Consider the following 25,533-nt stretch of genomic DNA (forward strand, 5'->3'; position numbering starts at 1 on the left):
TCCGGTATGGCGTCGCTGTCCATGGTATTGGAAGTGGTAAACTATGTAGCCTACCTAATTGATGTTATAATTTTAGGATTTTCACCCAGTGTATACACCACTAGACCGCCTTGGTAAATGTAATGTCGTATTCCTTATCAACATGTCTCAATTATACCACAAAAAGGTTTCCTATTTACATACGGATGCGCTTGGTAGCAAACATCCCCCGCGCACGCGCTTTACCACTGCTCTGATCCCAGGTGCAGTGGATTTAGTACGGATAGGAGGACGACGACGAAATGATGGCGACCGCCGCAGAAGAAATATTTCAAAGCCCATATCCCATTTCTGAGCGCCATGTCACGACTATGTCCATCAAAATTACGCGGAAAAACCAGGATAAACCCTGGAAATTGAGATTAATTTACCTGCAGTGCTGTGAGTATCAGAAAAAAAAGCAGCATTTGAATGGATGTTGAAAACCGCGACAGGATGTTTTTCCGTGATAATTTCACCCCACGCCGACAGACAATTAAATAGCATGAATGCACCTGGTCCATTTCACTAATTCAAACTTCACTTTGTACGCTCAGTCAAATAGGTTGTGGTAAATGTAGGAAAGCACTCGCTAAAAACATACTGCTGGTCTGTGAAATCATCATGCCACTGCACAACCCTACTGGATGCTGATGCGCACTGGAGCTTGTTCCTGGCCATTTCAGTACGTTTTCGTGGCTCCTCATCATGCGTAGGCTAGCCTAGACGGACCATAACAAAGGCGATTCATAAAGCTCATAGGTTTTTTATTTTTTACAGTCACTGTAGCTAAAACCTTAGAGATTAATATTAAACACATATGAAACACAATTTTACACACACTGACTGAGATTAGATCATTCCAATGCAGCTAATTTCATTGTCATTAAACCTCCATTATGGTGGGTTTGGAAATGCAGCTCTTATTGTATTCAAGCTTCTTGTCTTTCAGGGAGTGTCATTTTTAAGTCGCACTTACAACAGCTGAAAGTAAAAGGACATAAAGAGACTGATGACACATCATTTGTAGTTATAAACGACCATATGTGTGAATCCAAATTGTAGATGTGAGAATATTAAGCAGGATGTGATGATGATGAAAACGTAATAACAGTTTGATGAAAAGGATGTCAGGCCAAGAACGACCCAAAATAATTTACACATTTTTTTCTAACATGAAAATGTACGTTGTATATCCATGTACGTTTTATTTATTTATGGCAATAAATAATAATAAGTTCTGCAAGCATTTCTGTAACTTGTCTGTTATGAGTTTCTAACCTGAGGTTTGCACATGCCCATCTGGGGATTGAATAGCCCAGGGCAGGATGCACCAGCAGGTGCTGCTAGATGTAATGAATATACCTTTATCTACCGGGATCTGAAATATTTATGAACAACCTTGTGCACCATGTCAATAGATAGTCTATAACTGCTTGTTTATTTACAGACACTAGGGTAGACAATTTGTAGTTTTGCCCCTTGCCTTATTGGACATGATAGTTTGTCATGTTGGGTCAATCCCACCTATTGTTAAAGTAAATATGAAAGGAGTTTGGACAAATACTCTAAATACGAATGAAACATTCATGTAAATCATGTATTGATGTCAATGGCAGGTTTGCATGAAGAGTTATGAACATATAGGCTATCTCAAGTTAGGATTCATGTGTAACTTCTCTGTCTCACATTTTTCTAGATTTTATGTCAATTGCAACGATACTGGGAACTGGAATCTTAGGTGAGTTGTATTCAGGGTGGAACGTCTGCCTCAGTAATTGTTGCCACAGATGTTCAAGGCAGACCGCGGTACTGCAGGTATTGTTAGCAGAAAACAGGATCCCAATTATAGTGAATGGAAAAATGTCAAATTTCGTGGTCAATCTTCGTGTAAATAAAAAAATGTTTATTAGAGAATAATGGTACCAATAATTGCTTTTAAAACACCAGATGTATGTCGAACTAATTATTTGAAAATCACACACAGAAGAAGATAAGGATAATTAATGTGAGCCTGCAGTACCCCGGTTGGCCTTCAATTTGAGTTACTCATTGAGAGGGGGCGGGGCACAACTGAGCTAGCCTGCAACGTCACTTCCGGGAGTAGCTCAAACTATGCATGTTATGTCTCCATGAGACGCCATCTTAACTGACTTCATTTGGCTTCAATGTGCTATTGAGTTCTCACATAGGAATGAATGATGATCGAAGGCTTTGTCCATCCATATATACAGTCATTGGTTGTACCAGAGTCATATTCTATTTATGAACAGAACGTATTGTCTTTTGCGAAATTATTCATACAGCGGTTTATGACCTGTAGGGTATCAAATATATAAAATCATATTCAAATCAAATTCTATCACAGGAGGTTGGTGGCACCTTAATTGGGGAGGTATCAGTGGAATGGTATCGAATACATCCAACACATGGTTTCCATGTGTTTGATACCATTCCATTAACTCCGTTCCAGCCATTATTATGAGCCATCCTCCCCTCAGCAGCCTCCACTGAATTTGATATATCTAAATGAAAAATGATGATTTCAGTGATAAATTATAGACTGTTCATGATTATTTTTGTAACTATGTACTTTTATAACTGAAATGATGTACAATATATTGCAGGACTTCCTGTCACAATAGCACATGCAGGACTCGTGCCTTTCCTGGTCTCCTTTATAATTGGTTTCTTTGTGCAGGTGAGTTTGATGTTGTTTAACTGGAACATAATGGCCATGTAAGTACTGTGTAAGCTTAGCGCCATTGTACTATATGAGTGCTCCCGAGTGGTGCAGTGGTCGAAGGGACTGCATCACAGAGCAAGAGGCGTCACTACAGTCCCTGGTTCAAATCCAGACTGCATCACATCCGGCCGTGATTGGGAGTCCCATAGTGCGGTGCACAATTGGCCCAGCATCGTCCGGGTTTGGCTGGGGTAGGCCGTCATTGTAAATAAGAATTTGTTCTTAACTGACTGTCCTACAGTACCATGTGACCTACAATATTATTTTATTGTAGGTCACATGGTACTGTAGGACAGTTATTTTATTTTGATTACAAACTTTCATTCAATTGGATGCTCAATTTCAGGATGTGTTCATATGTTGTGATATATTGTTGTGCTGATGTTGTGTCATGATATTTATTTTTTACATCGCTCAAGTAGGTATAAAACCTATTCTCAGGTCAGATAGAACGCTATCAGCCGAGACCATTTGTTGGCCTAGCAGTCGATGTTATTGTGGGTTTTAAGGGCATTGGGAGAGTGGATAATGGTTTATTTGTTGTGAGGAGGATGCACTTTCCTAGAATTCACAAGTTGTTCCCTTCATTTTTCTTGTCAGGCTCTCCTCATATACCTCTTTGTTGACCTGCTCCAGCGATGCCAAGTTGTCCAGATTGAGTCATTGAAGGTAAAGTCTATATCAAACACTGTTTTATTGTCATGTTTTTTTAACTAAAGGATATTAAACCCTTGTTTTTTCAGACTACAGAGACAGAGCGAATTCTAATGCAAGACGTTGGATTGGAGGAGCCTGTTCTCACTAATACAGAGGAGGAGGAAGAGGAGGTGGAGGATGGGGAAGAAGCAGGTAAACCATTGCAAATGGTCACCCAAACAGTACAGATAGAGTGCCTTCAGAAAGTATTCACACCTCTTGACTTTTTCCACATTTTGTTGTTTTACAGCCTGAATTTAAAATGGATTCAATTGAGATGTTGTGTCACTGGCCTACACACAGTACCCCATACTGTCAAAGTGGAAAATTTAAAGCTAAAATGTCTTTAGTCATTAAATATTCAACCCATTTGTTATGGCAAGCCTAAATAAGTTTATGAGTAAAAATAAATGCATGGCCAGACCTGAAAATATTTGTCTAGCAATGATCAACAACCAACTTGACAGAGCTTGAAGAATTGTACAAAATAAAAATGTGCAAATATTGAACAGTCCAGGTATGTGAAGCTCTTAGAGCATCATTTCCAATCCCCCTTATTTTTTGGTAAATATATATATCCATACACGCATGCATATATATACACATATATACATACCTATATAGACATACATACTTTTTTAAAGAATATACCTTTATTATTATTCCCCGCAAACCCTTCCGCCGATCCCCCAATTGGAGTAAACTAATAAACACTTCGGCTTCTACCTTCAATCCATACATATTATACAGACACAGTCTACTTACAATTGTTCTCTTGTTTGTTCTTAGTCCTTCCTCTATTTCTGATGTCCATCCAGTTTGATTTCTATTTGTAACTATGCTATTTCACAAAAGTTCCGAACCTATATACATTTTACAGATCCAATATGCTTTACATTGTTTATCTTGATATTAGTCCCACCCTTCAGCTCCATTCAACCCCTCCCATCTGTCTCTCAACATCATCCATTTCGGATTTCTACTTGCCATATATTTTTCAACTGTGCTATGATTCTTCACAAAATATTTGAACCTTCCTATTCTCATAGCTTCTACAGATTGTAAATTAAAAATAAACATTTTTGCTAAAATAATTATTATATTATTGATTGATTGACTATGGCTTTTCAAATCACCCAGTATTGCTATCTGTAGTGTTAGTTCTAGGCAAATGTTGAAATTCTTCAGCCATTCCTGGAACTGTGACCAAAAATGAGCTACATATGGACAATGCCAAAATAAATGATCTAATGACTCTGCCTCCTCACAGCAGAATCTGCAGAGCTGGGAAGATTGTATCCCCCATATATATATAACATTCTATTAGTTGCAATAATTTTGTATAGTAATTTATATTGAAAAATGCAAAGTTTTGATTCCGGCGTTGTTCTGCGTATCAATTCATAAACCATGTGCCATGGAATGGGTACATCGAAAATCTCTTCCCAACTATTTTGCAATTTATATGGTACAGCTGTCAGTTTTTTGGTCCTTAAATGAAATTGGTATATGTTTTTATTTATCACACTTTTCTTTAACCATTTATGTTCTTTACTACAGGACCGACATACAAGTTCCTTACTTTTTTCCCCTTCTACTTGCCTCTTCCATTTTTGTGGTAATGCTGCAATTAATTGGTTGTAATTTTGGGTAGAGCAGACATTTCCATATGTCTGTGTTAGCTGCATGTGCGACATAACTCCACCAGTCCTATTTATGATATCATTCACTAAATGTATACCTTTTTTAAAAATGTATTTGATAAATACAGTTTTTTTTATCAATTAGTATATTTGAATTTAACCACAATATTTGTTGTACTATTTGTTCTGTCCTTTCAGGTGGATTAAACTGAAATTGCAACCAACTTTCTAAGGCTTGTTTAAAAAAGAAAGATATTTTGGAGATTATTTCCTTTTCAAACAACTGAAAGTGAGCAGGTGTAATCTGAATAAAGGGGAAAAGGCCCTTCCTGAATATAGGATGAGACATTCGTACCAATTGACTAGAGAACCAGTTTGGATTTAAGTATAACTTTTGTATGACTGATGCCTTTAGTGAGAGGTCTAATGCTTTAATATTTTATAATTTCTGCCCACCAAATTCATATTTTATCTGGTTTGCCGTTCCAAATAAAATTGAATATTTTTTGTTCATATAATTTAAAAAGCAGGTCACTAAGTGTAGGCAAAACCATAAGCAAATAGGTAAACTGTGATATAACTAAGGAGTTAATCAGGGTGATTTTTCCACAAATAGACAGGTATGTTCCTTTCCATGGTAGCAAGATCTTATCTATTTTTGCTAACTTTCTATAAAAATTTATTGGAGTGAGATAATTTCTTTCCTTTGGGATTTGTATACTGAGTATGTCTACATCTCCGTCAGACCATTTAATTGGTAAACTACATGGTAATGTAAAATGTGCATTTTCTAGTGATCCAATACATAATATGGTACATTTATCATAATTTGGTTTTAATCCAGAGAGGATAGCAAAAGTATCTAGATCCTCTAAGAGGCTGTGGAGAGACTCCAATTGTGGTTTTAAAAGAAAACATGAATCATCAGCGTACAATGACACCTTAGTTTTTAGGCCACGGATTTCTAATCCCTTAATATTATTGTTTGATCTAATCTTTGCAGCTAACATTTCGATGGCAATAATAAACAGATATGCCGATAGTGGACAACCTTGTTTTACTCCTCTAGATAGTTTAGAGACTTACCCAGAAAGATTAGAGACTTGCTCTTAGATTAAAGACTTGCTCTTAGAGACTTACCAAGAAAGATTTGCAGCTGTAATCACTGCCAAATGTGATTCTAACATGTAATGACTCATGGGGTTGAATACTTATGTAATCAAGATATATTAGTGTTTTTATCTTCATATACAGTACCAGTCAAAAGTTTAGACACACCACTCATTCCAGGGCTTTTCTTTATTTTTACAGTTTTCAACATTGTAGAATAATAGTGTATACATCAAAACTATGAAACAACACATATGGAATCATGTAGTGACCAAAAAAGTGTTATATATATAAAAAGTGTTATATATATTTTATATTTGAGATTCATCAAAGTAGTCACCCTTTGCCTTGATGACAACTTTGCACATTCTTGGCTACTATCAACCAGCTTCACCTGGAATGCTTTTCCAACAGTCTAGAAGGAGTTCCCAAATATGCTGAGCACTCGTTGGCTGCATTTCCTTCACTCTGCAGTCCAACTCATACCAAACCATCTCAATTAGGGTAATGTCGGGGGATTGTGGAGGCCAGGTCATCTGATGCAGCACTCCATCACTCTCCTTCTTGGTCAAATAGCCCTTACACAGCCTGGAGGTGTGTTTGGTCATTGTCCTGTTGAAAAACAAATGATAGTGGGACTAAGAGCAAACCAGATGGGATGGCGTATCGCTGCAGAATGCTGTGGTAGCCATGCTGGTTATGTGTGCCTTGAATTCTAAGTAAATCACTGACCGTGTCACCAGCAAAGCACCATCACACTTCCTCCTCCATGCATCACCGTGGGAACCACACATGCGTCGGTCATCCGTTCACCTACTCTGCGTCTCACAAAGACACGGCAGTTGGAATCTCAAATTTGGACTCATCAGAACAAAAGGATAGATTTCCACCGGTCTAATGTCCATTGCTCGTGTTTCTTTGCCCAAGCAAGTCTCTTCTTCTCATTGGTGTCCTTTAGTAGTGGTTTCTTTGCAGCAATTCGACCGTGGCCTGATTCGCGCAGTCTCCTCTGAACAGTTGATGTTGAGATGTGTCTGTTACTTGAACTCCTTGAAGCAATTATTTGAACTTATGCTCTGCAGCAGAGGTAACTCTGGGTTTTCCTTTCCTCTGGCGGTCCTCATGAGAGCCAGTTTCATCATAGCGCTTGATGGTTTTTGCGACTGCACTTGATTGACCTTCACATCTTAAAGTAATGATGGACTGTCGTTTCTCTTTGCTCATTTGAGCTGTTCTTGCCATAAAATGGACTTGGTCTTTTACCAAATAGGGCTATCTTCTGTATACCCCCCCTATCTTGTCACGAAACAACTGATGACTCAAACACATTAAGAAGGAAAGAAATTCCACAAATGAACTTTTAACAAGGCACACCTGTTACTTGAAATGCATTCCAAGTGACTGCCTTATGAAGCTGGTTGAGAGAATGCCAAGAGTGTGCAAAGCTGTCGTCAAGGCAATGGGTGGCTACTTCGAAGAATCTCAAATGTAAAATATATTTTGATTTGTTTAACACTTTTTTGGTTACTATATTATTCCATATGTGTTATTTCATAGTTATTCACAGGTATTCATGAGGCCTATGGATAAAAAATATTTATCAGCATGAATTAGATTGAGCAATGAATGCCCCACTTTTGCTTCAGCTGTTGTATGAGCACATTTTTCACTGGCTGTCCACTGGTTTCACAAACATTGATTGATAGGCAGCTTAAACTTCTTGAATTCAACCAATTTTGGGTTAAAATACACATTTAGATTTGTGAACAGCCATCCACAACAACCACAATCCGTAAGGTGCAAATAGCTATATGAGAGAGCAGCAGTGTTATTCACATCAATGCTCTATGTGGATATCAATAATTACTGATATCATCTCGTCGTAGACTACACCACTGCTGTCATCCTTACCTCCAAGTGTTTATTCAAGTTGCATAATCTTTGGATGCTGGCAGCAGTCACTCCAATGGAAGACATAGCTTGGACTGTAGCCTACAAAAGCCTATTCCTGTTCTTTTTTCGCGATCCATTAAACCCATTTGGAGTGTCATCATAGTGGTCTCTGACTTGTGTTTAGACTCACTCAGGTGGAACAAACTTAAACTTGCACCTTTTCCCAATGCTGATTTTAATGTCCTAGGGTAAACAGAGAAGTGTCAAAGATATGTTTTTGAAAACCTCCTTTCTGAATTTAAAAGTAATCATTTAAAAGTAATATTTTTCCTGGTAACATAATGGATTACAGTTACTGTTTCTTTGTAATCCTTTACTACCCAACCCTGCCCACTTTGTAACATCACAAAATGTTGAAAAAGTAAAGGGGTCTGAATACTTTATGAAGGCACTGATGTAACATGTTTGACCATTTTGTTGTGCTCAGTCTGAACATCCAGGAACCATCCACAGTTAGATAAAGGAGTTGATTTGTCCACATGTAGTGCTGCATTGCATTCTGCTTTGTCAGTCATGGGCTTATCTCCAGGGGTTTCCGGACCTCACCATCACATAATGCTTGTTAATTGTGCCCAGCTGTTGGAAATTGGTGCGGATCCAGATTGTTTGATACTCTCTTTTGAGATTGCATTTCTCCTGTGAGGCCCAAATAACATTAGTGAAAATGACATTTTTATAAACAGTATTCTGCAAGTGGAGGAATATCCTGACCTGCGTCATCATTAACCTACCTAGTAGGATAGCAGTTCTCTCTGATCCTACATGTTAGCTGAGATTCTCCTTTTAACAATCAGTCTAATAGTGTTAAATGTAACTGGTTCCCTAATTAATAGAGAATATATTTGTTTGTGTGCTTTTTTGTCATTAGTTAGTGAGGAGATAGTGTGTACCACATGAAATGCCTGGGTCCCTGAAACAGATGGTGGCTGTATTGTTTTTGGTGTGAAATGCAGCAAGGAACATCAGCAGAGGGGATTAAGACGCAGGCAGGAATCCAACAGCATCAGCGCTAACTAATCAGGGTAGGCCGGGGCCCCATGGAGGCAAACATTAAGTATTTTGGACAAGAGATGGAGGGAATAGTCAGCTAATGAAGATGAATGGAGGGATGGAAAGTGGCTGCCCTATCAGAAAAAAGTGTGTGGAACTTGAGGCTTGTTTATGAAAGCTTTTCAGAATCTCTGCTGCTTTCCAGGGTGAGGGAGGTGGCCTTATCTGTCCCTGACTACACCAGGGAAACATATCCACTGATGCACCTCTTTTACATAGTAATGGCGCCTGTATCTAATGATCTAAACTCAAGAGTCAAGTACTAATATTGTAGATCACTCCTCTCAAGGGATTTTATGATGAGTCTCTAAATGTGTTTGTCAATCAAACTATTTTATGATCTTGGCAATGTCAATTATCTTGGTCAAAATCAATTATATTTTACACTCAACGAGGATAATCATTGCATTTTAGCTTCCTTTTTCTCTACCTTTTGTTATTTGAGCTTATTCATTGTGCTGATAAGTAGAGCAATCTTTCTATCATATCACATGACCAAGGTGCCTTTCATGCTAGCCCTGCCATTATGGTCATAAAACGCTTGAAATTGATCACACATCCCTGTTAATATAGTTTTTAATAAAACTCTAATGCTAAATAATTGCTTTATTACTGTCACGTATGTGACCAGAGCAGTATTTCCTTTGGCTAGATGCTGCTTTAATTTATATGCCCGGTTGACAGTGTCATCTGATAGCTTTTGCAATGGCCTGATATTCCATGATTCAATTACGCGCTCATGGTCCTGGTATACAGGTTAGCTTGTTGGGATTTAATAAGAGAGCTATTAAAAAGATGGATTTCTCTGGGCAAAAAAATGTGCAGCTGCTATCTGTTACATATTGTCTGGTTTAGAATGGATTCCAATAAGCACAACACAGATATCCCATTCATCACGGGGACATTGCATGATAAACATCAAAACAAATGCAAAACTGAAAAGGTTCAAAATTAATTATCTCATGTTATAGAGAAGTTAAAACACATCTTATTCGGGCTATGTTAAAGAGAAGTTATAACACATTTTATACGGGCTATGTTATAGAGAAGGTATAACAGACCTCTGGATTTTATTGATAGAGAAAGGGGGATCAGTTATGTTATTGAGCTTCAAAATCATTACACGTTTGTTGTTGTTCATTTCATCAGTGTACTTACTCAGTTTTGACGTTTGGCCTGGTGAATTATTTACAAAGTCTTTATTGTTGGTTAGATTATGCCATTTTTTTAGGGGGTAGATCAGCGCTTCAATATTGAAGATAGATTGTGACTTCCATCAATGTAATTGTCTGAATCATTTCCAATCCCCCATAAACATTTTTGTAAAAACAGTACCAGTCAAAAGTTTGGACACACCTACTCATTCCAGGTTTTTTCTTGATTTTTTAAAACAATTTTCTACATTGTAGAATAATAGTGAAGACATCAAAACTATGAAGTAACACATATGGAATAATGTAGTAACCAAAAAACTGTTAAACAAAGTAGCCACCCTTTGCCTTGATGACAGCTTTGCACACTCTTTGCATTCTCTCAACCAGCTTCTGAGGTAGTCACGTGGAATGCATTGTTAAAAGTTAATTTGTGGAATTTCTTTCCTTATTGCATTTAAGCCAATCAGTTGTGATGTGACAAGGTAGGGGTGGTATACAAAAAATAGCAATTTTATAAGCAAAGAGAAACGACAGTCCATCACTACTTTAAGACATGAAGGTCAGTCAATGTGGAAAATTTCAAGAACTTTGAACGTTTCTTCAAGTGCAGTCGCAAAACCATCAAGCGTTATGATGAAACTATTATATTTGAAGGTATGACCCAGGTTCAGACAGTGTTGAAGAAACAAACGTTTGTTCTTTAAACAAGGGCAGGCAAACGATAGGTCAAGGCAGGCAGGGGTCAATAATCCAGAGAGGGTGTAAGGTACTGGAACAGCAGGCGGACTCAGGGTTAGGTCAAGCAGAGGTCGGTAATCCAGAGTAGTGGGGCAAAGGTACAGGACGACAGGCAGGTTCAGGGTCAGGGCAGGCAGAACGGTCAGAACCGGGAAACTGGAAAACAGGAGCAGGGAAAGAAAATGCTGGTAGGTTCCACGAACAAAACGAACTGGCAAAAGGCAAACAGACAACACAGGTAGAAATACACAGGGGATAATGGGGAAGATGGGCAACACCTGGAGGAGGGTGGAGACAATCACAAAGACAGGTGACACAGATCAGGGTGTGACAGAAACTGGCTCTCATGAGGACCGCCACAGGAAAGGAAGACACAGAGTTACCTCTGCTGCAGAGGATAGGTTCATTAGAGTTACCAGCCTCATAAATCGGCAACTATTTGCACCTCAGATTGGAGCCCAAATAAATGCTTCACAGAGTTCAAGTAACAGACACATTATAACATCAACTGTTCAGAGGAGACTGTGTGACTCAGGCCTTCATGGTCGAATTGCTGCAAAAATGAGTACCTCATCAAGGCAAAGGGTGGCTACATTGAAGAATCTCAAATGTAACATATATTTTGAATTGTCTAACACTTTTTTGGTTACTACATGATTCCATGTGTGTTATTTCATAGTTTTGATGTCTTCACAATTATTCTACAATGTAGAAAATAGTAAAAAATAAAAATAAAAAAAAACCTGGAATGAGTAGGTGTGTCCAAACTTTTGACTGTTACTATAAATAACATTCTATTGGTTGCAAGAATTTTGTATAATCATATAAATTGAAAAAGTTTTGAATCCAGAAAATGTCTTCCCAACTATTTTGCAATCTATATGGCACAGCTGTACATTTTTTGGTTCTTAAATGAAACTGGTATACTTTTTCATTTATCACAATTTTATTTAGCCAATTTGGGTCATTAATGCAGGGCCGACAGACAAGTTCCTTACTATCTCTCCCTTCAACCTGCCTCTTCCATTTTTGCGGTAATGCTGCAATTATTTGGTTGTAATTTTGAGTAGAGCTGACATTTCAATATATTTTTGTTAGCTGCATGTTTGACATAAATCCACCAGTCCTAGTTATGATATAATTTGCATTATACCTTTTGAATTTTTTTTATCCCAAAATATAGTTTTTTTTAATCAATTATTATACTTGAGTTTAACCATAATATTTGTTGTAATATTTGTTAAGTATTTTCTGGTGGATTAGATTATGCTCTTTATCCTTTCAAAGAATCACAGCACTGGGAGACCAGAAACCTTCCTCTGATATTTCCCAAAGTTCTTCGTACAGTAGGCCCCTAATATCATAACTGTCATTTAAAAACACAGTTATACGACACTCTAGGTGTAAAATAAATCAATAGCTAATTCTGTATCCTGCTGTGTTCTGCCTTTGGAGTATACTGTAATATTACTTGAAGATTAGCCATTGAATTGTTGTCCAATAGGAGGAAGAACCTCTGACCACAATGGCTGTTATGTCTCGGCTTATGCAAACTCATTAGCACCATACTGCATTCAGCACTCATTAAATGCTGTGTACAGAGAAATATTATGTTTGTGTTCCTTTCACTGTTCCCTCAAAGCTGGGGAGAGTTGGGTGACAGGTGTGGGGGATCTTGCATCTCTTCATATTTATGACTTGGCTGTCCTGTTGGATAGCAGATGGGTTCTTCTGCGAAATGACTGATATTGCCTTCTAGCTGCTGCAGTCTATTCCCCTCTCATTCTTACATTAGAGGTACAGTAGTCTTATCGCAGTGCAAAATTGAATCTGATTCTGCTGCCAAAGACTTATTATAGAGATTCCTGGCTGACTGACACAACTGATTTTGAGAGCTATTTGTAATTTTAATAGACGAGTCTCCAAACTTGTGTGCCATTAGGAATGACAGTATGTTGTATTCCGTGGCCATTCATGTCTCATTCACCCAGATGTAGTAAAACCATATGTAGAGACTGCTTTGTGATGCGTGTGCTTGTTTTATCTGCATGCAGAAACAGATGCCTGAATCTGTTCAAGTGTTGTGTTGAAAGAAACGCACTTATTTCTAAAGAGCCACTTGGAGTGTCTGCGATATGAGTTTATTATATTGCACTATATTATTTTATCTCTTTCTCACACTTCCTCTCTCTGCCATTGTAGTCTTACTGTTAAGGCCCAAAGCATTATCAGTTGGAGCACGGTGGAGTCCTTGCCTTTCTAAACATTTTGAATGAGCGGGCATTATGTTCATATTCAGGGTTATAACTCTTCAATGTGCTTTGTCATATCTGCTATTCCGTTAGGCTGCTAGAAGGATTATCAGGCTATGACTTATTGTCAGTGATCTGATATACCTCCTCCTCCTCAACACCTCCTTTTTTGATCTGTCCGTATTCATCTCACTGCATTCTCGCTGCATTCTCTCTATCTCTCCCATTCATCTCTCTGCTGATTCATTATTTACCACATAAAAGTGGAGTGAGAAGGTACTCCCAGAATCAAAGTGTGTGTCTTCTATGGCGAGGCAATGGAGAGGGATGTGTTGCGGACCTCGGCGGCGCTGAAGGATGGCACCACTCATCCATTACGCTCTCAGCGGCTGACTGAGCCGCACCATTCCCAACTGCATTTATCCCTCACGCTTATTCTCCAAAATGGACCTGTCACCAGGAATCGCTGTTTCTCCCAGAAATACAGCATTGTCTCCCAGGGAGGTTTGATTTCTGAAACCTGTCGTCTCTGTTTCAGACACGGGCCTCCTGCAGCAGGACGCGGCCAGACAGACTCTGGAGGAGAAGCTACAGCCTAATCTCCATGTGTTGGGGCTCCTCTTCCTCAGCAAGCCTATGAGCCATGCCTTCAACTTCATCCTACTCTTCCAGTTGTAAGTTACACTAATACAGACGACTACAGCTAGCTGCCATATTAAAGAAGTCTAATGACAAAATAACACATCAACTTGGACCATAGGGAAATAAATAAGGCCTACTCAGTGGAGGGAAATGAAACTTAAGTGTTCTACAAAGTTAGATTAAGATTAGATTCTAATGGATCACTCAACACATTTCAGATATCCATGAGGAGATTATAACATGCTCCAATTGTATAGATTCTTCCTAATTAAACAACATGTATGATACCAAAGCCCAGATACAGTGGTGTCAGGGGGCTTCAGTTATTCCCCTGTACCACATCAACCATGTCCCCTGGCATGTTACTACCCATCGTTTCAATTATCAACATTTGTCACCAGCTCTCTTAGTGTCAGCAGCCTCCCATCCATTATGCCCCATGTTTTACACCTTGAGAAATGTGTTGGCTCTGCAGAAAAGGCCAGCAACTGTCTTTGTGAGAGAGGGGATTTCTCAGAAATACAGACTCATGGCTGGATTCCCTCTACCTGGCCTTAACAGTGTTTATGTAGTACAAACTAGTGCCCATTCGCATTGTCAATTAGTCTGATAATTGGAAGCATTTAACCATTAATAGGAGTCTACTTGATATTTTTATTCAATGAAAGTTTTTTCTGAAGTTCTGCATTGGAAGGCTTCTCATGTACAAATTGGCCTCAGCATGGTGTTCGTGTGAATCCTTAGCATTTTGTTCAAATATTGATACAGAATGTGTCTGCTACTGTACCTCCATCATTTTTCCCTTGGAACATTCTTTATCATGGGTAGTGAATTGACCTTTTTCATATCTATGAATCCAAGCTACGCCTATGCCTTGTGGGCATATGTGCTGCATCTAATTTGGGCCATGCTTTTCAATGATGTCATTTAATCTCATGCCTTACTGCATTATTTAATGGTAAGACCCTGTGGGGACCAGCTAATGAATCACACCCTGGCAGGCAGGCTGACTTTGTGACAGAGTGGTAAAGTTGTAACTCTGCATACAATGCATTCGGAAACTATTCAGACCCCTTCCCTTTTTTCCAAATTTTGTTATGTCACAGCCTTACTCTAAAATGTATAAAATATTTTTTCCCTCATCAATGTACATGTAACCGATGTGAAATGGCTAGCTAGTTAGCGGTGGTGCGCGCTAATAGCGTTTCAATCGGTGACGTCACTCGCTTTAAGACCTTGAAGTAGTGGTTCGCCTTGCTCTGCAAGGGCCGTGGCTCTTGTGGAGCGATGGGTAACGATGCTTCGTGGCTGTCAGTTGTTGATGTGTGCAGAGGGTCCCTGGTTCAAGCCCAGGTTGGGGCGAGGAGAGGTGCGGAAGCTATACTGTTACATACACACAATACCCCATAATGATGAAGCAAAAGCAGGTTTTTAGAAATGTTAGCAAATGTATTAAAAATAACAAACAGAAATACCTTAACCTCTCTACGGTATGTGGGACGCTAGCGTCCCATCTGGCCAACATCCAGTGAGATTGCAGAGCTCCAAATTCAAATACAGAAATACTCATTATAAAAATTCAGAAAACAAAACATATTTTACATAGGTTTAAAGATTAACTTCTTGTGAATCCAACCACTGTGTCAGATTTTAAAAAAAATGCTTTACGGTGAAAGCATACCTTACGATTATTTGAGAACATAGCCCAGTTGACAAATTATTACAAACAGTAACCAGCCAAGCAGAAGCGTTACAAAACTCAGAAAGAGATAAAATTAATCCCTTACCTTTGATGATCTTCTAATGGTGGCACTCAGAAGACATTAATTTACTCAATAAATGTTCATTTTGTTTCGATAAAGTCTCTTTATATCCAAAAACCTCAGTTCTGTTCGCGCGTTTTCTTCAGTAATCCACAGGCTCAAACGCAGTCAAAACAGGCAGACAAAAAAATCTAAATTGTATCCGTAAAGTTCATAGAAACATGTCAAACGATGTTTATATTCAATCCTCAGGTTGTTTTTAGCCTAAATGATCTAGAATATTTCAACTGGACAATAACGTCGTCAACATAAAAGGTAAACAAGAAATGCACTCTCTCGGGATTGCGCATGAAAAAGCTCTGTGACACGCCAGGGTCCACTCATTCAGACTGGTCTTACTCCCTAATTTATAAGAATACAAGCCTGAAACCATTTCTAAAGACTTGACATCTACTGGAAGGCATAGGAACTGCAAATTGAGTCCTAAGTCAATGGCTACTGTAATGGCATTGAATAGAAAAATAAAATAAAAAATGTAAAGAAAACTTCCTGAACAGATTTTTCTCAGGTTTTCGCCTGCCAAATCAGATCTGTTATACTCACAGACACTATTTTAACAGTTTTGGAAACTTTAAAGTGTTTTCTATCCAAATCTATATGCATATCATATATTCTGGGCCCGAGTAGCAGGCCGTTTAATTTGGGCATACTTTTCATCCAAAATTCAGAATGCTGCCCCCTACCCTAGAGAAGTTAAAGTAGTGATTGACTGTAATTTCTCTTTGCTTATTTGAGCATTTTGTTATTTTGTATAGTTTGTTTAAGTGTTCTTCGTTTTCATTAAAGAAGAATGTATTCAAATCACGCTACGCTTTGGTCTCCTCGTTATAACGAACGTGACAGAATAACCCACCAAACAAGGACCAAGCAGCGTGAAAAGAAGGAGCAGCGTATGATGGAGCAGACAGCATGGACATGGGACGAAATACTGGACGGTAAATGATCCTGGACGTGGGAGGAGATACTGGCAGGAGAGGATCGCCTACCATGGAGGCAGGTGGAGATGGATTGGCGACAATATGTGGGTACACGACTAGCATGGAAGCCCGAGAGGCAGCCCCAAGATTTTTTTGGGGGGGGCACATGAGGAGATTGGCTGAGTCAGGTAGGAGACCTGAGCCAACTCCTCATGCTTACTGTGTTGAGCTTGTAACTGGTCAGGCACCGTGTTATGCAGAGATGCGCACGGTGTCTCCAGTGCGCTATTCTAGCCTGGTTCGTTCTATTCCAGCTCCTCGCATTGGCCGGGTTAGAATGGGCATCCAGCCAGGAAGGAGGGTGCCGGCTCAGCGCTCCTGTTCTCCAGTATACCTCCTTGGACCAGGATATCCTGTGCCGGCTCTGCGTACTGTGTCTCCGGTGAGTCTGCACAGCCCAGTGCGTCCTGTGTCAGTGCCCTGCATTTGCAGGGTGAAAATAAACATCCAGCCTGGACGGGTTGTGTCAGCTCTACACTCTAGACCTCCAGTACGCCTCCACAGTCCAGTACGTCCTGTGCCTGCTACCCGCACTCGCCCTGAGGTGTCACCAGTTCAGTACTCCCTGTTCCTGCTCCTTGCACTCGCCCTGAGGTGTCCAGAGCGTCTGGCGACAGTACCCAGTCCAGAGCGTCGAGGGCGTGTCGAGGGTGATATGTGTTTTTTCTCCTATCTAGGGTTTTTGTATGTTTATGGGGCTCTTCCAGTCTAGGTGTTTTTATGTCTATGGTTGCCTAGATTGGTTCTCCATCAGAGGCAGCTGTTTATCGTTCTCTGATTGGGGACCATATTTAGGTAGCCAAATGCCTTGGATAGTTTGTGGGTTATTGTCTATGGTTAGTTGCCTGTGTCTGCACTCGTTATATATAGCTTCACGTTCGTTTTGTTGTTTTGTATAGTTTGTTTAAGTGTTCTTAGTTTTCATTAAAGAAGGATGTATTCAAATCACGCTGCGCTTTGGTCGAACGTGACAATAAGGCTGTAATGTAACAAAATGTGGAAAAAGTAATGGGGTCTGAATACTTTCCGAATTAACTATAGATGTTCCCCCACACACACACACACACACACACACGGTGCCTTTAGAAAGTATTCATACCCCTTGACTTAATCCACATTTTGTTGTTACAGCCTGAATTCAAAATGGATTGAAAATATGTTTGTCACTCACCTACATACAATATCCCATAATGACAAAGTGAAAACATGTTTTTATAAATTTGGGCATTTATTGAAAATCATACTGAAATATCTAAATTTACATAACTATTCACACCCATGAGTCAATAATTTATAGAAGCACCTTTGGCAGCAATGACAGCTGTGAGTCTTTAGTCTAAAAGCTTTCCACATCTGGATTGTGCAACATTTGCCCATTATTCTTTTTAAAATTCTTCAAGCTCTGTCAAATTGGTTGTTGATCATTGCTAGACAACCATTTTCAGGTCTTGCCATAGATTTTCAAGTAAATTTAAGTCAAAACTGTAACTCGGCCCCTCAGGAACATTCACTGCCTTCTTGATGAGCAACTCCATTGTAGATTTGGCCTTGTGTTATAAGTTATTGTTCTGCTGTAAGGTGAATTGATCTCCCAGTGACTAGTGCAAAGCAGACTGAACCAGGTTTTCCTCTAGGATTTTGCCTGTGCTTAGCTCCATTCTTTTTCTTTTTTATCCTGAAAAACTCCCCAATGATTAAAAGCATACCCATAACACGATGCAGCCATCACTATGCTTGAAAATATGGAGAGTGGTACTCAGTAATGTGTTGTATTGGATTTGCCCCAAACATAACACTTTGTATACAAGACAAAAAGTGAATTGCTTTGCCACATTTGTTTTGCAGTATTGCATTAGTGTCTTGTTGCAAACAGGATGCATGTTTTGGAATATTTTTTATAGTGTACAGGCTTCCTCCTTTTCACTCTGTCAATTAGGTTAGTATTTTGGAGTAACTACAATGTTGTTGATCCATCCTCAGTTTTCCCTTATCACAGCCATTAACCTCTCTGGCATATATGGGACGGTAGCGTCCCACCTCCCCAACAGCCAGTGAAATTGCATGGCGCCAAATTCAAAACAACAGAAATCCCATAATTAAAATTCCTCAAACATACAAGTATTTTATACCATCTTGTAAATCCAGCCACAGTGTCCGATTTCAAATAGGCTTTACGGCGAAAGCACACCAAACGATTATGTTAGGTCAGCACCTAGTCACAGAAAACCATACAGCCATTTTCCAGCCAAGGTAATTGCTCACAAAAATCAGAAATAGCGATTCAATTAATCACTAACCTTTGATCTTCATCAGATGGCACTCACAGGACTTCATGTTACACAATAAATGTGTGTTTTGTTTGATAAAGTTAATCTTTATGTCCAAAAACCTAATTTGAAATGGGTGTGTTATGATCAGAAATGCATTGTCTCAAACAAACATCCGGTGAAAGTGTAGAGAGCCACATCAAATTACAGAAATACTCATAAACATTGATAAAAGATACAAGTGTTATTCATGGAAATATAGATAAACTTCTCCCCAATGCAACCGCTGTGTCAGATTTCAAAAAAGCTTTACGGCGAAAGCACACCTTGCGATTATGTTAGGTCAGCGCTAGTCACAGAAAAACATCCAGCCATTTTCCAAACAAGGAGAAGTCAGAAAAGTCAGAAATAGCGTCATAAATATTCACTTACCTTTGATGATCTTGATCGGAATGCACTCCCAGGAATCCCAGTTCCACAATAATTGGTGGAACAATAATTGGAATAATTGGTGGTTCGATAATGTCCATCATTTGTCCAAATAGCTACTTTTGTTAGCGCGTTTGGTAAACAAATCAAAAGCGTGACCAGCCTGTGGCACTCTGCCAGACTCCTGACTCATTCCCCTCTCATTCGGCTCCACTTCACAGTAGAATCCTCAAACACATTTCTAAAGACGGTTGATCTAGTGGAAGCCTTAGGAAGTGCAACTTGACCAATATCCCACTGTGTATTCGATAGGGGCTGAGTTGAAAATCGACCAACCTCAGATTTCCCACTTCCTGTTTGGATTTTTCTCAGGTTTTTGCCTGCCATATGAGTTCTGTTATACTCATAGACATCATTCAAACAGTTTTAGAAACTTCAGAGTGTTTTCTATCCAATACTAATAATAATATGCATCTATTAGCAACTGGGACTGAGGAGCAGGCAGTTTACTCTGGGCACCTCTGGGCACCTTTTCATCCAAGCTACTCAATACTGCCCCTGCAGCCATAAGACGTTTAACAGTCTGATGGCCTTGAGATTGAAGCTGTTTTTCAGTCTCTCGGTCCCAGCTTTGATGCACCTGTACTGACCTCGCCTTCTGGATGATAGCGGGGTGAACAGGCAGTGGCTCGGGTGGTTGTTGTCCATGATGATCTTTTTAGCCTTCCTCTGACATTGGGTGGTGTAGGTGTCCTGGAGGGCAGGTTGTTTGCCCCCGGTGTTGCGTTGTACAGACCTCACTACCCTCTGGAGAGCCTTACGGTTGTCACCGAAGCAATTGTCGTACCAGGCGTTGATACAGCCTGATGGGATGCTCTCGATTGTGCATCTGTAAAAATGTGTGAGTGTTTTTGGTGACAAGTCAAATTTCTTCAGCCTCCTGAAGTTGAAGAGGCACTGTTGCACCTTTTTCACCACGCTGTCTGTGTGGGTGGACCATTTCAGTTTGCCTGTGATGTGTACGCCAAGGAACTTAAACTTAAAACTTTTCCACCTTCTCCACTACTGTCCCGTCGATGTGGATAGGTGGGTGCTCCCTCTGCTGTTTCCTGAAGTCTACGATCATCTCCTTTATTTTGTTGACGTGAGGTTATTTTCCTGACACCACACTCCGAGGGCCCTCCCCTCCTCCCTGTAGGCTGTCTCGTCGTTGTTGGTAATCAAGCCTACCACTGTAGTGTCTTCTGCAAACTTGATGACTGAGTTGGAGGCATGCATGGCCACTCAGTCATGGGTGAACAGGGAGTACAGGAGAGGGCTGAGAACGCACCGTTGTGGGGCCCCAGTGTTGAGGATCAGCGGAGTAGAGATGTTGTTTCCTACCCTCACCATCTGGGGGCAGCCCGTCAGAAAGTCCAAGACCCAGTTGCACAGGTTGGGGTCGAGACCCAGGGTGATGAGTTTGGAGAGTACTATGGTGTTGAATGCTGAGCTGTAATCGATGAACAGCATTCTTAAATAGGTATTCCTCTTGTCCAGATGGGTTCAGGCAGTGTGCAGTGTGATTGCGATTGCGTCATCTGTGGACCTATTGCAGCGGTAAGAAAATTGGAGTGGGTCTAGGGTGTCAGGTAGGGTGGAGGTGATATGATCCTTGACTTGTCTCTCAAAGCACTTCATGATGATGGAAGTGAGTGCTACAGGGCTATAGTCATTTAGCTCAGTTACTTTAGCTTTCTTGGGAACAGGAATAATGGTGGCCCTCTTGAAGCATGTGGGAACAGCAGCCTGGGATTGGGATTGATTGAATATGTCCGTAAACACACCAGCCAGCTGGTCTGCGCATGCTCTGAGGACGCGGCTAGGGATACCGTCTGGGCCGGAAGCCTTGCGAGGGTTAACACGTTTAAATATTTTACTCACGTTGGCTGCGGTGAAGGAGAGCCCGCAGGTTTTGGTAGCGGTCAGTGGCACTGTATTGTCCTCAAAGCGAACAAAGAAGTTTAGTTGGTTTAGTTTAGCTGGTCTGGGAGCAAGACATCGGTGTCTGAGATGGGTCTGGTTTTCTTTTTGTAGTCCGTGATTGACTGTAGCCCCTGCCACATACTGTCTGAGCTGTTGAATTGCGACTCTACTTTGTCTCTATACTGACGCTTAGCATGTTTGATTGCCTTGCGGAGGGAATAGCTACACTGTTTGTATTCGGTTATGTTTCCGGTCGCCTTGCCATGATTAAAAGCAGTGGTTGGTGCTTTCAGTTTTGCGTGAATGCTGCCATCACTCCACGGTTTCTGGTTGGGGAAGGCTTTAATATTCACTGTGGGTACCACATCACCGATGCACTTGCTAATAAAGTTGCTTACCGAATCAGCGTATACATCAATGTTATTGTCCATGCTATCCGGAACAAATCCCAATCCACGTGATCGAAGCAATCTTGAAGCGTGGAATCCAATTGGTTGGACCAGCGTTGAAGAGACCTGAGCACGGTCGCTTCCTGTTTTAGTTTCTGTCTATAGGCTGGGCGCAACAAAATGGAGTCGTGGTCAGATTTGCTGAAAGGAGGGCGAGGGATGGCTTTGTATGCATCGTGGAAATTAGAGTAGCAATGGTCCAGAGTTTTACCAGCCTGGGTCGTGTATTCGATATGCTTATAAAATTTAGGGAGCCTTGTTTTCAGATTAGCCTTGTTAAAATCCCTAGCTACAATAAATGCAGCCTCAGGATATGTGGTTTCCAGTTTACATAGAGTCCAATGAAGTTCTTTCAGGGCCGTCGAGGTGCCTGCTTGGGGGGGATATACACGACTGTGATTATAATTGAAGAAAATTATCTTGGTAGATAATGCGGTCGGCATTTGATTGTGAGGAAATCTAAGTCAGGTGAACAAAAGGACTTGAGTTCCTGTATGTTGTTATGATCACACCACTACTCGTTAATCATAAGGCATACATCCCCGCCCTTCTTCTTACCAGAGAGATTTCGTGAAGAATGCGTGAAGAAACCGGGTGGCTGTATCGACTCTGATAACGTAGAGAGCCATGTTTCCGTGAAACAAAGAATGTTACAATCTCTGATGTCTCGCTGGAAGGCAACTCTTGCTCGAATTTCATCTACCTTGTTGTCAAGAGACTGGACATTGGCGAGTAGTATACTTGGGAGCGGTGGGCGATGTGCCCTTCAACGGAGCCTGACCAGAAGACCGCTCCATCTGCAACTTCTGCGGCACAGTTGTTTTGGGTTGCCTACTGGGATCCAATCCATTGTCCTGGGTGGTGGTCCAAACAGAGGATCCGCTTTGGGAAAGTCGTATTCCTGGTTGTAGGGTTAGAAAGTTGACATTGCTCTTATATCCAATAGTTCCCCCTGGCTGTATGTAATAAGACTTAATATTTCCTGGGGTAACAGTGTAAGAAATAATACGTAAAAAAAAAATACTGCATAGTTTCCTAAGAACGCGAAGCGAGGCGTCCATCCCTGTCGGCACCAAACACAGAGAACCAGAGCTGTTGCCAGATAATTTCATGTTTATTTCTCTACCAATAACCGCCTCCAATGTCATTTTAGAGAATTTGTCAGTATGTCCAACCGGCCTCACAACCGCAGACCACGTGACGCCACGCCAGCCCAGGACCTCCACATCCGGCTTCTATAGTTGCGGGATCGTCTGAGACAAGCCACCCTGACAGCTGATGAAACTGAGGAGTATATCTGTCTGTAATGAAGCCGTTTTGTGGGGAAAAACTCATTCTGATTGGCTGGGCCTGGCTCCACAGTGGGTATACCTGGCTCAAGTGGGTGGGCCTATGCCCTCCCAGGCCCACCCATGGCTGTGCCCCTGCCCAGTCATGTGAAATCCATAAAAAATCCAATCCAAAAGCTTAAAATGTTTGAATGTTGCGTTTATTTGTTTTCAGTATAGATACTTCCAGTCGATTTGGGTTACCAATCTATGGGACATTGCAACTCAATATGTTCGCATAGCCACGGGAAGTAGGGGTGCTGAATCACCCCCTGATATATCAAAGAAAACAAAAATCCACCAAATTAGTACACTAAGCCTTTATGACTCCTGTATGAGCGGAGAAAAATACTCGTCAGCAGACAGCAGTAGCTCTCCAGACTGAGGTTTGGCCACACGTGTTTTATACAATTGCCTAACAGGTATTTTACTTTGTGGGGGGTTAAGTGCCTTGCACAACGACAGGAGATGGTACAAGGGCTCAGAGAGCAGCCTCCCACTGTCGATACCATATTACACTTACTGTTTTATATGTACATAAAAAGTAAGCGCCAATTGTTGGTCATGGAAATTTAGTTAAGAGTCATGGAGAAGTCATAGAAAAGTCATGAAATTCCAACTGTCAAAATGTGAATGTGTAAAGCGTTGGTACCCAGGCGCTAATGTGTCTCTCTCCTCATTGAATGAATGACATGAATTGATGAATAGGTGATAGAAACCAGATAGAAACTGATAATTGTGCACTTGAAGGAACTGAATGATAAAGAGGATGATTACATTTAGAACAATTGTGTAAGAATTGCTCTTCCTTTGTCCCACGTGCACACCCGGAAAAAGACACATCTTTTTTTGTTTCTAATTTGTCAGAAGAATCTGTAACTGGACTGTAGCCTATTACTTAATATAACTGGTGTTACACTGTAATGTTTTTATTGTAAGAGAATCAAAAACATTCTGTTACATTCCATTATATTCTTAAAATATATGTGTTGACTGATGTAACGGGTGTCAGGTAGATTGTGCCTACCAGAGAAAATATTGATTTCTCCTTTTGGTTTGGGAGGGAATGAGTGACGTCTGGTCCGTCAAGTCTACACCAATAAAAAAGACCCAATTAAAAAGACATTGGACATAACTTCAAAACAAATGTGTTATTTTGCTTGGGTTGTATTAGCAACATAAATTATCACACACACATAATAATATAACAAATAATGATCTCTGGTTCCTACAGAAAAGTCCTGTACCTTGGGCCTAAAAGAGTCCAGCCCGGTAAAGCAGTTCAGGGAACTCAAGTGACCTTAGTCACGCAATGTTTGTCCGTTCATACAAGTGTAGCGTAAACCCAGCGTCTCTTTTCATACAATCAAAATATCAAACTATTTTACCACACAACCATAAAGACTATCAAATCTCAATATGTCATCAACTACAACTGATCACATAAATCATCACGATATTACCACACCAAAACAAATAAAATACCGTATGCAAAAAAAGTTGTAGTCAGTCAGTAAGTCAGACAATCCAATCCGCCAACAGAGTAGAAAGGCCATGAAGAACCAGCGGAGACCAACTGAGATGTGTAGTCCAAAGGAAGCAATGAGTTGATCCTGGTTAAACTTGAGACAAGACTTTTAAATACAACAAAACAAACGGAGTAAAGAATCTTCAGAACTGAGGGTTGAACACATCCTCATTCGCACTACCATCACAAACCCCACTTTTGCTCAGCTGATGCAGGCTATTTAATTGGGAATTGAAGGGGAAGCGCCCTATTGGAAGGAGAAGCACTGAGACGGTTCAGACAAATTCAGGAGCGTCACACTGAATATACTGTTGGGTTCTGAGAATATAAAATATTCTTATTCGTCGAGGGAGAGAGGGGAATGTATAGCGTTTACATTCTGTCCGGATATGGTAGTGTTAATTATCAGGTATCCTATTGAAATATTGAGTGCTAGGGTCTAGAGGGTCTGCACCTGAAGTTAATGGTTATCTGTAGAAGCAATGTATATGATCAGTGCAATTAAGCTTGGTTGTACTGAGTGTAGGTAAAACGATCACATGTGGCAGGCACTGATAAGGGGAGAGAGCCGTGGATTAGCGATGAAGGGGGTCGAGGTCAGGTCAAATTAAGGGAGAAGGTAGTGTTAAGAGAAGGAGGAGATTCCACCCCAAATTGGGGTATATATACCACCTCTGGTGGAACCATGTCTTTGTCTGTTCAGCTGTTTCGATCCTTTGTGAGGAATAAACTTGGTTTAAGCTTTCATAGTGTCCTTCGGTTTCT

At 40.4% G+C, this 25,533-nt stretch overlaps 1 protein-coding gene across 1 annotated transcript in view; it reads left to right on the forward strand.

Annotated features, from left to right (window-relative positions):
- Positions 1-277: 277 nt before the first annotated feature.
- Positions 278-25,533, forward strand: part of LOC139409744 (uncharacterized) — a 100,201-nt gene continuing 74,945 nt past the window's right edge. The window contains exons 1-6 of the mRNA XM_071155131.1: positions 278-420; positions 1,718-1,759; positions 2,646-2,719; positions 3,365-3,433; positions 3,508-3,613; positions 13,899-14,034. Of these exons, the coding sequence (XP_071011232.1) occupies positions 282-420; positions 1,718-1,759; positions 2,646-2,719; positions 3,365-3,433; positions 3,508-3,613; positions 13,899-14,034 (566 nt within the window). The 5' untranslated portion in view covers positions 278-281. The remainder of the gene's footprint in view (positions 421-1,717; positions 1,760-2,645; positions 2,720-3,364; positions 3,434-3,507; positions 3,614-13,898; positions 14,035-25,533) is intronic.

The sequence above is a fragment of the Oncorhynchus clarkii genome, chromosome 5 (genome assembly GCF_045791955.1).
Source record: "Oncorhynchus clarkii lewisi isolate Uvic-CL-2024 chromosome 5, UVic_Ocla_1.0, whole genome shotgun sequence".
Classification (NCBI taxonomy): domain Eukaryota; kingdom Metazoa; phylum Chordata; class Actinopteri; order Salmoniformes; family Salmonidae; genus Oncorhynchus; species Oncorhynchus clarkii.